The following is a 14,407-nucleotide window of genomic DNA, read 5'->3' as shown; positions in this document are numbered from 1 at the left end:
AAAACAAAGTCTTCTTCTAGTGTCTCTACAGATGTCATCAGAACTATGATATACGTGTTATGGTGAGTATGGTCATGCTTGGAAAGGAACAAAGAGGTTACCTGATCTGTAACCTCGATCATCAAAAACATTTGAACAGAATGAACTGACATAATCTTGTTGATGACAACCATAGTAGTTGTTATCCAAGTGATTGTATACTTGAGGATGATTAAAATGATTAGTAGATTGATAGAAAGAGTTTCTATGTGTGGAATATAATTACAAGATGTGCTTGCCTTTTCAATTTCAAAACAATTTCTTTTACATTTATCTTCCTCAACTTTACGATCTTTCGATGAACAACTTGGTACGTTTGTCTCAACAAATACATTTTCTTGCACGTTTCTATAACTGAAAATTTCTTCAGATACAGTTTCACAATCACCGTCAGACATAGAAACATCATTTTCATTCAAAACAGTAGGAGAAGTGCCAACATCAACACTCTCGTAAAGTACAAGATCATTCAAATTGTTTTTCAAAGTATCATTATTACAGACAGGGTTAACAACTGATGGTTTTAGATTAACAAGAGAATCAAAAAGTGTAGTTAAAAACTTTCTCTCTCCATAACCCTTGTTCTTTCCCACACAATCACTTCCATCAACACAACCTGCCGAAGAAGATGAACTACCATTCTTTCCACACAATGGTTTTGGACACATAAGAAGCAGATTTCTCTGGTTTTGGTACATGACCAATACCATAGACTATCTCATCCTCTAGTGAGGTATTGAAACTAAAATGAGGCATGCTAGTATAATTTTCATTAAAAGGAAGTGGAACGGCTATGTTGTCAAAGCCTATGCTTGTCTTTTGTTTCACCTCGATCTTTGCCCTAATGATTCCATTTAGTTTATCAGAGGCTAACTCAAACCTTTCTACGACAATTTTCCTTTGAGCTATGTCTACTTCTAGCTGATAAATTTTTAGCATTTTTATCAACAACACGTCTCTCATGGTCCTCAGCTAGTTTTTCATCTTGGAAAAGTTTTCCATTTAGCTTAGCCGTATCGTTGTTATGAATTTTAATCATAGTGGCATAAATCTTTTCAGCTTTCCTACGATCATCGTTCTAGCATTTAACACTAAGGTTTTCATCTATTAAAGCAGCATTATGAGTTTTATAGTTTGCAACCTTATCAATACAAGTTTGTGAGCAAAGTTTGTGTACCTCGGGAATGTCAGAGACGACATGAGGTGTTTCAGCAGTAGGAGTTGATGAGGTACTTGATTCATGAGCAAATTCCATCCCAGCAAAGGTCAATGGATTGATCAGCTCTTCAAATTGGTCATCTTCTCAATCTGGTTGTGCTGAATCAGTTGTTCTGGTTATCATTGCCTTTGAGCTTGACTCAAAGTTCCATTTGGATGTGCTTCCTTGACCAATCCTTGGAACTCTGTATTTTGAGGAGTAACTCGGGACAGCCTTTTTGCCATTTCTTCTTGTGCCCTCATGATCAGAAACCTCGGTGATCTTGATGTCATTTGCAGCGGCAGGTGGATTAGTTCATTCCCTTGCAAGTGTCCCAAATCATTGCAGTTATAACAACGATGTTTTTCCTTGTTGAACCTAATCTCATTCCCGTTAGAGTCTTTGAAGCTGTTCTTTCCATATTTCTTCATGAAATTTGATGCTCTGTGAACAGCAGATATCCATTTTCTTGATATCTCTTTTGTTTATCTCAGGAATGTCTCCTTGCTAGAATGAGGGAGGAAGCAGTTTTCCTTGCAATAGTTCTTCATGGCTTGCCATAAAGGTATAAAACAAAGCCATGTTGGAGTCATCAGCTTGAATAACTTGAGGAGTAGAGTAGGTTTGACTGCTTGTGGGTTTCTTGGTCCCATGGGCTTTCAAGGCTTGTTCAACTGCTTTGTTTACTACATCTTGGAATGAGCTTGAACTTGAAGATGATTAAGGAGCTGCACTGGACTTGAAGGCTGAATTTTGAACAAGTTGACTTGAGAAGTTGTTCACTCCTTTAACCATGTGAACAGAGGGTGTGCATGACTCAAAAAGGCTATGCTTACTGCTGACCCGAGAGAACTGATGTGATTACCCATTCTGAGCTTTTCGCCCATTTCAAATGACTTTATAACGGAAGTCCAGTCAGCAAGAGTGGTAATATAAAGATTTGTAGTCCTTTTAATTGTGTTCACACTGCTATTCCAGGAGTATGGAAGAGAATTCAACAACTTGTCAATTATTTCAATCTGGTCATAGTCAATTCCTACACTCTTGATATTTGTAATTAGTGTTTCATATATGTGAATAAGGCTTGTGAGTGACTCTCCTTCCACATGATTAAACATGGTAAATTCACCTTTGAGCATCCCTTTTATGTTGACATTTTCTTTAAACTTTCTAAACCATGCATCCCAAAGTCCTTTAGTCGTGGTGTGATCTCTCTCAGTTAGTGCATTTTCACGTGAGAGGAAAACACTTAGAACACCGAAAGCTTTATGATCATCACTAAACATCTTTCTATCATTATCATCATAAGCAGTTGTGGATCTGGGAACTTGACGATCAGTAGTGTCAGTCATAGGCACACACGGACCTTGTTCAATAGGTCTAAGAAGTGCATAATCAAGGATTCTTATGTAGTTCTTAAATCACCACTAGAGTTCTTCAAAATAATTGTCCCAATTGAGTAGCTTAGGAGGCTTAGTTGTACTCCCGGCCTCATTCTCAAATATCATGTAACTCCTCACACTTTCATTTCTTACTTCTTCACTTGCATTAGCCATTGCTCAAACAAACTCAAGATCAAACACAAGTACAAAAGTGATCGAATACGAATGTAACAGAATGGAAGGTAATCGAATGGTTTATGTAATCGAATGAAAATGTAATCTAATCGAATGATTTGAATCTAATTGAATGGGATTCTTTTCTAATCGAATAATCTAATCTAATCGAATGGTGATTCAATTCGTTAGAATTGGATTCGATTAGATTAAATTGACAACTCGATTAGATTGCAAAAGGAACTCGATTCAGTTACTTGTCAATTCGATTAGAATACATCAATCCGACAAGGGAACTTCAATTCGATTCAACTACACTTGATTCGATTCAATTGGATTGATTCGATTCGATTGAATTGTACTTAGGGAAAGTACATATTGTACTTTCTGTCACCTTTTCAATATCTTCCCTTTAAGGAAGTCACCTCAATCATTTTGACACTTTATGGATCTAAGAAATATCCATATTTTAACAACTTTGAACACCAAAACTTGAATTTTAAAGCACTTTAACACTTGAATCTTCACAATTTAACACACAAACTAAAACCGAAGCTTGAACACTTGAAGATTTGACATTTTATATGACAAACTGAAAATTTTTCTTACTTTTTCAGACACTCATCACGACTTGACTCAAATTTTCGGGACGAAAATTCTTTAACATGGGAATGATGTGACAATCTTCAATTTCAGGTTAACTCCGTTAACTCAACTCCGTCAATTCAAACTTAAGATCACCGAATCTGTGACGCTTAAAACTTACTACATGTGTAGTTATTCGGGAGTTACACCGAAACGCAAACGAGTTGACGCAAACGATTGATGAATAAACGAAAAACGTCTGTTGGTGCATAGATGTCAGTAGTTCATATGTCTAAAGTCTGTAATCGAGTCTGTAATATTGTTTATGTAATTGTTTGTTTAGAAGCGAAGTTGTTGACAAGTTCGCTTAGGCGAACTTGTTAACCAAGCGAAGTTGTTGACAAGTTCGCCTAGGCGAACTTGTTCATCGAGCGAAGTTATAGACAACTTCGCCTGAGGCGAAGTTGTCGTGTATTTAAATAGTTTACGGGTTTACTGTTAGTTGGTGAATCAGTAGTTGGTTAGTTAGTGTTTTGGTTGATCGAGTTCAGTTTACGTGAGTCTATTGACGTGAGTCTGTAAGTAACACGGTTCGAGTTATCAATATAACGTGAGTTTTGTTCGTATCGTGTGTACGTGTGATTGTGTGATTATATTCTACGTCCGTAACGATTTACACAGGGATTCCGCACCTGTGTATATCGGGATATCTCGTGTGATCCGTCCAGGGAACCTACAATTGGTATCAGAGCCGAATCATCAACATGTCCTTAAAACTTGTGTTTACGAGTGCTTAAAACTTGTGTTTACGAGTGCTTAATCGTCTAAAACTAGCCGAATCATCAACTGCACGTTGTTCCATGAATCTCACTGTCGCCGATTCAGATTCAGGCGAAGTTAGGGTTTAGGCGAACTTATCCGTAACTTCGCCTGGAGCTTAAGTTCGCCTGAGGCGAAGTTATCCGTAACTTCGCCCGAAGCTTAAGTTCGCCTGAGGCGAAGTTATCCGTAACTTCGCCCAGAACTTAAATTCGCCTAAGGCGATGTTGTGATGAGGCGAAGTTAACTTTAACTTCGCCTAAGATCAATTTTACTTAGTGTTAATTAGACGAACTTAAAGCTGAAGCGAAGTTTTTCCCAACTTCGCCTCAACTTTAACTTCGCCTATCCAGAGTTTATCACAACTTCGCTCATGGTAACAAAGCGAACTTTTGCTATGTCTTTGTGTCATTCTAACTTGGTTAGTTTGTTGCAGATATGGATGCGATAGCGGGTGCTGGTGGTGCAGGAGGCGATGATGGTGACAATCAGAGACAGTTTTTCCCGGGTCACAATATGTGCATCACTCTTGACCCGGAGGCGAGCGGTGTGGACGACTACCGCGAAATTATCACTTTCCTCTTGCGCTCGAGGATCTTTCATGCCATCACCAACACACTGCCGATATCTCTACCGAACATCAAAGACTTCTGGGAGACGGTAGAATATGATTGCCGTGTTGAGCCCCCGGTGATGAGAGCTACGGTGAACAATCAACAGGTTCAGTTCAACTCTGAACAGATCCGGGTGGCGCTACGGTTTGGTGAGGAGACTCGAGACGATCCAACTGAGTTCGTAGCTCCGTTTCGTGATGGAGCGTTTCTTCGAATGGGCTACTCTGGTCCATTAGGAGATACCTAGAGGAGGAAGGGTTTCCTTCTAGACCAGTGGCGCTTCCTCATGCACGTTATGATCGTGTGCATGTCGGGGAGGAAGGCGGGCACAGACGGTATGGGTGCGACCATGCAGTCTGCCATGACTGCACTGACCTATAACAAGCGTTATAGTTTCAGTCAAATGGTCTTTTATGAGCTTGATAGATAAAGACGGGCGATGTCTCGGGAGCGGTTCATCATGTACCCACGCTTTTTACAGATGATATTGAACCATGTGGCGCCGAGTCTACCTCAGAGACGCCCAATCAGATACGTCGAATCAGTGAGTAAACGTATCTTTGCTCAATGCCGCACGTCAAGTGCGAGGAGCAATCCTGAACGTCGTCCCAGGCATACTCCTCTATTTGGGTTTTTAATTAACCCAGAGTATGTTCCTGCTGGTGGGGACGAGTTCAGAGATCCTCAACCGCAACAGGCAAGAGCAACTCAAGCTGTTCCTGCTCCTGCTGTGCCTGTTGTATCAACGGCTGAGGATATAGACCTTGACGCTGTTTTTGGAGGTCAAGGCTACTTTGACATGGATCAAGTGGAAGAGGTGCAGGTCTCGGCTGCACAAAGTTTGGATGTAAGTATGACTAGAGCAGCTACGTCGATGGCTGACTCCGATCTAGATGAGATTATGAATGAGGGGAGATGGTTGATGGTGTCTCGAGAAAGAACGATTGGGAAGAGGAAGAGAACAGAGGATGATGATGAGTTGGAAGAGGAAGAGGACATTCATAAGCTGATTAGAAGATCAAGACGGGAGAGGACAGGTGCTGGCATGGGAGCTGGAGAGACTTCAAGGACTGTACGATTTGCTCCGGCCGCACTGTCTGGTATGTCCATTGTTCCTTCTTCTATACAGGTGACGAGTACAAGAGCTGCGAATGTTTCCGTGGTGGCTACATCAACGGCTGGCATTCCATCCACCACTACCATCCAGACATCGACTCCGGAGATCGTGTCTCTACCACCGCCAACGCTTACTCAATCAGTGGTAGCTGCTCGTTTTGTGGAGTCAACGGTCGTCACAGCTGCAGGGTTATCAGGTATGGTACCACCTGCGGTTACGCCTGCTTCTGGAGTCTCGCCTTCGCCAATGTCAAACACAGAGAGAATAGCTTCACTAGAGCGGATCGTGGCAGAATAATCGAAGACTATTCAAAGCCTAGTGGAAGCAAATCAACTACAGGTATCCCTCCTGGTAGAGCATGGGAAAATCATAGATGCCTTGAAGGAGTTCTTGGCATCTCAGGGAGAGATGAGCTGTAAGGGCGACGAGCTCAGAACGAAGAAGAGGAATGACCGTGACGATGATCCTAATGCATCGAAAGATGCAGGTGGTGAGCTGCCAAGAACTTCTGAAGCTCTTGGTACTTCCACAGCTGAGGGGGAGTCTACTGACGTGGCTGGTGGTTCTGGTGATGATGTGGTGTTAGTTGAAGATGATGTGATAGATGCGCTGAAAGAGCTCGACGATGACATGTTCAGTGATGAGGTACTATTTGATGAAGATGTGCTACCGAGTGATATGATTGAGAAGATCGGTGAGCAGATTGAGATTGAAGATGGAATAGAAGAGGGGGAGATAGTAGAAGAAAACGTTGAACACGAGATCCCTGAGGTTGAGAAAGCCGACGTGAGTGCTGAGATGGATGAGACTGAGTGGGAGGAGCAGCCTAGGTGGAAGGAAGGCTGTGCTCATTGGTTTATCAAGACCAAGAAGCCTGCTGTTCCAGCCATGTTCAAGAAAAGTTATAACATCAAAGGCTATGCTGAGTCGAAGAACGGAATCATCTGTTGGATTTATGATGAACAGATCAAGTTGTTTGTGGTGAAGCGTTATGATGGCATTCAATACTTCAAGAGAATGTTGAGATCTCTCAATACGTTGCCGGAATGCGAGGTGAAAGATTTGGGAAGGTTGGGCCTAATAAACAGAAGTGACAACAATATGGCGAGAATGATTGAGAAGATTGTGTGGAAAGAAGGCGTAAAAGAAAAGAAGTTTGAACTATTAAAGCCACAGAAGGGAAAGCTCGTGGAGGATACAGAGAGGGGATTGAGAGCAGATGGCAAGCAATGGATGGTGATGAAGTACAAGACGATCCGATGCATCAAGGAGGTTCCGATGAAGAATATGCCTCAAGATGTGTTGAAGAATCTGAAATGGTGGTATGTTGATTGCCAGACTGCTGAAGCCGTGATGGAAGACGAAGATGAACAAGAAGTGCTGAGGGTGTATGACCCGATGCATCTTGTTAACTTATCGAAAGCTGAATTGCAAGCGTTGAACGAAAAGAAGATATTCTACATTCCTGCTTGGAAGGATGAAGCAAGGAAATATCAGCGAGTAGTCACGGTGTGTGTGAGAGAAGGAGTGCACGCATGAAGATACAGGATTACGAGACAAGAGCTGAAAGATCAAGATATAAAGCTACTGCCAAGGGGGAGTCTGTTGGTGCATAGATGTCAGTAGTTCATATGTCTAAAGTCTGTAATCGAGTCTGTAATATTGTTTATGTAATTGTTTGTTTAGAAGCGAAGTTGTTGACAAGTTCGCTTAGGCGAACTTGTTAACCAAGCGAAGTTGTTGACAAGTTCGCCTAGGCGAACTTGTTCAACGACCGAAGTTATAGACAACTTCGCCTGAGGCGAAGTTGTCGTGTATTTAAATAGTTTACGGGTTTACTGTTAGTTGGTGAATCAGTAGTTGGTCAGTTAGTGTTTTGGTTGATCGAGTTCAGTTTACGTGAGTCTATTGACGTGAGTCTGTAAGTAACACGGTTCGAGTTATCAATATAACATGAGTTTTGTTCGTATCGTGTGTACGTGTGATTGTGTGATTATATTCTACGTCCGTAACGATCTACACAGGGATTCCGCACCTGTGTATATCGGGATATCTCGTGTGATCCGTCCAGGGAACCTACAACGTCAAAACAGTAATTATGTGATAATTATGTGTTAGACTTAGGTGTTATATGATAACATCGTTATATACACTAACTCAAGATGTAAACAAGTTAGTTAAGCTAGATAAGTAATACTTAGAAGTGGAGGGGCCAAAGTGTAACATAGATTATTATAAATAATAATAATAATAATAAACAAACCCTAACTTATTATTTTCTTCCCCACACACTTCCGATCGGTCTCCTCTCCCCTTGGCTTCACTTGGCTGCCGTCACCTATACACACACATACAACTAGGATTGCAAGCTTTTGATTGAAGAATTAGGTGCTAGGAAGGTATAATCGATTATCCTATGCATCCTTTATACTTGATTTTGATGTTTGTTGGGTTAATTACAAACCCTAGCTGCCGATTTTGATATGGTGTTGTGTTAATATGATTGTTGTTGATTTGATAATGATATGATAACTAGTATTGATATTGTTACACGTTAATTGTTGTGTCTTTGATTTGAGTTCAAACAAAAACCCTAATCATGTATGTAATGTGTAACTGATGTGCATGGATGGTGTTTATGGAGTCTAGAGTGTCATATGAATGCATGATAGTCCATAGATAGTTAATATGTTGAGTTTGGATGCAAACAGTTTCTAGACAGAATGTGTTAGTGATGTTAAATTGACTGTAACGAGGTGTAAAGGTGAAAATTGGTTGAGATTATTGGTACTACAGTAAACTAGGTTGAGTCTAGTTTCTATAGAATATAAATTTGTAATTTTTGGACAAGTAGAAGTTAACTTTTATGATTTTACAAAAACGTTGTGCAAAGCTGAGCTGTTAGACCTGCTGTTAGGTTGTTTTGTAAATATTATATCTCATGAACTACGAGACCAATTGGGTTGGTTCCACTTCTGGAAGTTGAATTATTGAGTTAGGAACCTAACCCAAGTGGTCTTGCATTTATTGGATTTTTCGTTTAACGGTAATTTCAAATAACATTCTGTTGCGCATGAATTTGACTGTTATGAGTTTGCTGTAATGATTTGATGATTGTGAGAAAACTATGTGGAATAAAAATATAATAAAATATGTTCTGGAAACCTAAGACATATGTGCTTCTGTGATGAATTTTGGTAAATTAATTGAGATGCTATGATCGGTGGAATAGTACAATCTTTCAAGTAGAATTGCTGTCTCGGTGAAACTAGCTGCTGAGTTGTGTGAAAATGCATGAAACATGATACTTGCTATATAATTGTTATGTTTTGACCAAAATTCCCTTGCGGGGAATAATTGCTAATTGATTGCCATGATTTGACCAAATTGCCCTCATGGGGAATAATGGCTAGTTAATTGTTATGTGTTGACCAATTTGCCCTTACGGGGAGTAATTGCTAGTGATGTACTTTATGAATACATTACACGTATAAAATTGCTTACACATGTAACGTATCACAAATACACTTGTTAAAGTCACACACGATTCACAAACAAAACACGAAACATGTTATGTGCATAGGTATTGTGTGCCGGGTCTAGAGACTCGATAATATTCCGACACTTAGAAAAATCTCTTTGTTGTTTTAGAACGCTAGAGAGAGTTTTTCTGTGACGCGCATCTTGGTGATTTAATTTGGGAATTTCTTCGCAAACAGTGAGATTCACTTTCCCCTTTTAAACTTTTTAAACGCTTTTCACTTGGGGGAGATAACATACTCCGAAACGCATTTAAGATTTTGTTAATATAGATTATATATCACTTGTAAAGACTAAGTGGCAAACGCGTTAACTAAAGTCCTTCATTCACATCGAACCGGTTAATATTTGGATAATAGCGAGCCACTGTTGAGTAGTACTACTGGGTTTGACAAACCCCACCCAACGCTAAACTCGACTGGATGTCGAGCGAGTGTAATCTTGGCTAAACACATACCATGGTCTGGATGACCTGGTGGCAAGACAAATTGATAAACAGTCAGCTTCGGTGTCGAACACTTAGTGATACTTGTTTTATAGGCTAGCTACCTATAGATATATAATTGACATAACACTATCTGGTAAACGCTGGAACGCAAAACGCTGTAACGCAAAACGCTGAACGCAAACGCTAAATGTTTTATTTTATATACTTGTGAACTCACCAACCTTGTGTTGACACTTTTAGTATGTTATTCTCAGGTAGCCGAGGTGGGCGCGCGGTTTAGGAACATGCATTGCTTGAAAACGCTTTTGTTATGCAAACTTATTTTTAACGGTTATCATTGGTTTTAAGTCATCCTGCGTGACGCAACTTTTGGTTAAAGGTTTTTACGCTTCAGCATTTAATTACTCGTAAACGTTTTCATGGTTTTGAAACTTTGTTTTATGGTTTGATTATAACTGATGATTCCGATCCTGTTAGTTCACACCCTCTGACGGTAAAACTCCGTTAGTGGATTTTGAGGGTGTGACATTTTAAATACTTTATATTCACTTTGAGGAACCTGTAACCCACTAAAACACTTGAAAATCCGTCTTCAACACAAACAAGACCAAAGTCTAAGGTTGTGACCCAAGAGTCACAACTAGTAGAGCCTGAAAGCTCTGATACTAGTTGTAGGTCCCTTGGACGGATCTAACAACACAACACTAGTCTACTTGGATCAACCTCTACACTAATTAGTGAAAATCACTAGTGAGGACCGAGATCTCGGATCTTGTTTGGTTATTGTTTGTTTCCGTGAGTGAATGAGAAAAGAGAGAGTTTTAGTATAGATAAGGATAAAAATTTAACAAAAGGTTAGTTTGCATGAGATTCACACACTATTTATAGTGTGTGTACTCATGCATATTCATTTCATTATTTACGGCCCAATGGGCTCCAAACTACATGGCCTTGGACCCAAACATACAAATTAACAAAGTCCGACTAGCTAACATACATAAACGACAAAGTGCAATCAAATACGAAAGACTAAATACAAAATGGGCCTAACATTGGTTATCTAATAATAATTTCAAAATATTTAACTGTCTAATGTGTTTTATTTTTATTATTATGCATTTATTACATTTCTAAATTTTTCAGTGACCGGTTAATTCTATTGATAACTTATTTTTTGGGGGGTGTTTGTGTGAGCTTTTCAAACTTTGTTATTTGCTTATTTGAATTTTGAAAACAAAATACCTTTAAAAAGCTTTATTTTGAATCTTTTGGAGAGGCTTTCCCAAACACCTTTTGTTTTTTAAAAAATTAAATAAGCAAAATTTAAAATCTCACCCAAACACACCTTAATACTTTTTCTTAAATTAAATTATAGTTAGGGGCGAATGTATAGTACAACTAGAGATAGCCTCCGCTGCCCATCAACTTTTTTTCGATAGTGTAATTTTTTTTCATTTTTGGTATGTTTTCATATGTCGTTATCCCTGAAAAAATGTTACGTTACCCCTATTTGTTTAAGCCCAACCGGTTTAAAAGTTCAAAACAAATAGAGCCAAAACCAAATTGATAGCCCAAAGCGAATAAAAACTATTAACCTTTTTTTTTTATTTTTTATAACGAGAAAAATCAAACATAATTAGGTTCAATAGAATCATCATATTTTAAATGTTCAAATCAAATAAAGCCTAAACAAATTTTATAGCCCAAAGAAAATAAAATTCATTAACCATTTTTTCTTTGGTTTAAACGAGAAACATCAAACGGATGCATGCTCAACAGAATCATCATTTTGAGGTTGTAACTTTTAATATGTTTCTTGGATATGCAAATTTAAAAACATGGAAATAGATTCAGTAATGTCTCAACTAGTTTGTTAGAAAATACGTCCATTTTAAATCTATGAGATTCGTTTCCTAGTTTGACTTATCTAAGATAGTGGCATTTTCGGAGATATATCCAAATGATTTTAGTAATTAAAATGCGGTGTATTTCAGGTGATCATACGACCTTTTGTCACATTTTAAATGAAGATGATAAATTTGCAAAATTTGATGGAATGTGTGACTTTGTTCGTGTAATGGTGGAAACAGCAAAGCATACCATTTTTCTTTTGGTTTAACGAATAATGAAGCCAGCATTGGCTTTATTATCGTGTTTAATTGTATTTATTATCGTGTTTATACTTTTGTTTCGTTTACATTGTATGAGATACTAATAAAAAGAATTTGAACGTTACCCCTAAAATTAATGTCTAAATATGCCACTGCTTATACAACAAACAACAACTATCATACCCAGTAAATACCACACATAGCAAAACTATTAGTAGGGTCTGAGGAGGGTGGGATGTACACAAACCTTACCTCTATCCCTAGGGAATAAAGAGGCTGTTTCCAAGGGACCCCGAGCTCCAAAACAAAAAACATAATAGTAGATTAGTAGGTAAAGTATAAAAATAGAATATTGGAACAGTGTAATATTTAGTACTGACGGAAAAAAAGGTTGATAAGTAGACAAAATAATTATAATAACTAGCAATATTAGTAGTAGAAATAAACAATAGTAGTAAGAAAACATATTATACCAAGTCAGTAAGGTTATGAATCTAAGATATATTCAAAAACCAAAGCTATATCATCTCCCTAAATGTCCTTAATCCTAATCCTACGACTCCAAGAAGTCCTATCATCAACCATATCCTCAGAGAGATGCAGGTTTATCAGGTCATGCCTAATCGTCTCATCCCAAGTCAATTTGGGTCTACCTCTACCCCTACTATCCTCTACAGTAATGTTTTCTACCGATCAAACAGGATTAGTCATTTGTCTTCTCTTCACGTGACCAAACCACCTCTATCTCCCCTCCCTTATCTTATCTAATATATTAGCTACTCCTAATTTTTCCTGAAATATGTCGTTTCTTATTCGGTCAGATCTTGTATTCCCACACATCCATCTCAGCATTCTCATCTCAGTTACCTCTAACTTACGTGCGTATGCCTTCTTAATGACCCAACAATCTGTTTCATACAACATCACCGGTCGAATGGCAACCCTATAAATTTTCCCCTTTAATTTAGTTGGGAACCTCCTGTCGCACAAAACTCCTATAGCTGCTCTCCATCTACACCAACCTACCTGGATGTGATGGGTCACATCACTATCTATGCCTCCATCACTCTGGACGAACGACCCCAAATACTTGAATTTGTTGTCTGCGGAACCACTTGGCCTTCGATGATGATTTGGATATCCTCATTTCCATTTACCCCACTAAAGTCACAGTGAAGATACTCAGTCCTGGTACGACTAATTCTTAGGACTTTCCTTTCTATAGCCACTTGCCATTCGTCTAGCCTCTTGTTTAGATCTTGTTTACTCTCCGTAACTAGAACAATATCGTCTGCGAAGATCATGCACCACGGGATTTTCTCTTGGATCGACTTTGATAGCTCGTCAAGGACTACTGCAAAAAGAAAGGGGCTCAACGCTGAACCTTGATGAAGGCCTATCTCCACCAGGAAAGAGGCAGTATCCCCATAGGTGAACGAACGGTTGTGTCAGTCCTAACATGCATATCCCGAACTATGTCTACATATTTCTCGGGTACACCTCTACCTTCAAGGCTATCCCACAGCAGTTGACGAGGCACACTATCATACGCCTTTTCTAGGTCTATGAACACCATATGGGGATCTCGTTTTTTGTCTCTATACTTTTCCATCAATCTTCTTAGTATATGTATGGCCTCCGTAATAGATCGCCCAAGCATGAATCCAAACTGGTTTACCTTAACCTGGGTCTCCCGTCTAATTCTAGCCTCAATAACTCTTTCCGGTAGTTTCATAGTATGCTTAGAAACTTAATTCCTCTGTAGTTTTCACAACATTGAGCGTCTCCTTTGTTCTTATAGATGGGGATTACGGCACTGGTTCTCCATTGATTTGGCATCTTACCATTTTTGAAGATAATATTGAAAAAATTAGTTAACCATAAGACTCCTTCATCTCCTAAACATCTCCACGCTTCTATGGGTATGTTGTCCGGGCCAACCGCCTTTCCCTTCCCATCTTCCTTATTGCAGTTCTTACATCTTCCTGTGTGATGCGTCGACAGTAGCAAATATTCTGCCGTTGTATTTGTGTAGTTATGTTCTAGTTTTCTCCATGGTATGCCCTCCTGTTGTTGAAAAGACCGTGGAAGTAAGTTTGCCATCTCAGCTTTATGTCTTGCTCTTTAACTAACACTCGTCCATCGTCCCCCTTTATGAACTTCACAGCCTCTAAATCTTGTCTCTTACACTCCCTTGCTTTAGCAATTTTGAACATATGATGCTCTCCCCTCCTTTGTTTCTAGTCTTTCATACATCCGTGTATAGAATGTGTTCTTTGCTTCTGAGATCACCTTTTTTGCTTATTTCTTTGCCTGTTTATAAGCATCCCTCAATCCCACTCGCTTTGCTTCGTTTGTGCACATCATAAGCTCTCTAAAA

General features: G+C 39.1%; 1 protein-coding gene across 1 annotated transcript; it reads right to left on the bottom strand.

Annotated features, from left to right (window-relative positions):
* Positions 1-13,079: 13,079 nt before the first annotated feature.
* Positions 13,080-13,762, bottom strand: LOC143578243 (uncharacterized). Its single transcript, XM_077061883.1, has 2 exons — positions 13,465-13,762; positions 13,080-13,381 (listed from the first exon to the last, which is right to left on the bottom strand). Exons 1-2 carry the CDS (start codon positions 13,760-13,762, stop codon positions 13,080-13,082), a joined length of 600 nt encoding a protein of 199 aa, XP_076917998.1.
* Between the last annotated feature and the right edge of the window lie 645 nt (positions 13,763-14,407).

The sequence above is a fragment of the Bidens hawaiensis genome, unplaced genomic scaffold, assembly GCF_021521415.1.
Source record: "Bidens hawaiensis isolate Kalapana, Puna unplaced genomic scaffold, B.hawaiensis_p1.1 tig00029079_1, whole genome shotgun sequence".
Taxonomy (NCBI): Eukaryota; Viridiplantae; Streptophyta; class Magnoliopsida; order Asterales; family Asteraceae; genus Bidens; species Bidens hawaiensis.
This window is presented reverse-complemented; position numbering and strand designations above follow the sequence as displayed.

What these genes read in the sequence shown, in the direction of transcription:
- LOC143578243 (XM_077061883.1), bottom strand. Translation starts at nt 13,762, where the DNA reads ATGAAACTACCGGAAAGAGTTATTGAGGCTAGAATTAGACGGGAGACC. An exon ending in TAGGACTGACACAACCGTTC is followed by an intron (nt 13,382 to 13,464) that starts GTTCACCTATGG and finishes TTCTTTTTGCAG; the next exon opens with TAGTCCTTGACGAGCTATCA.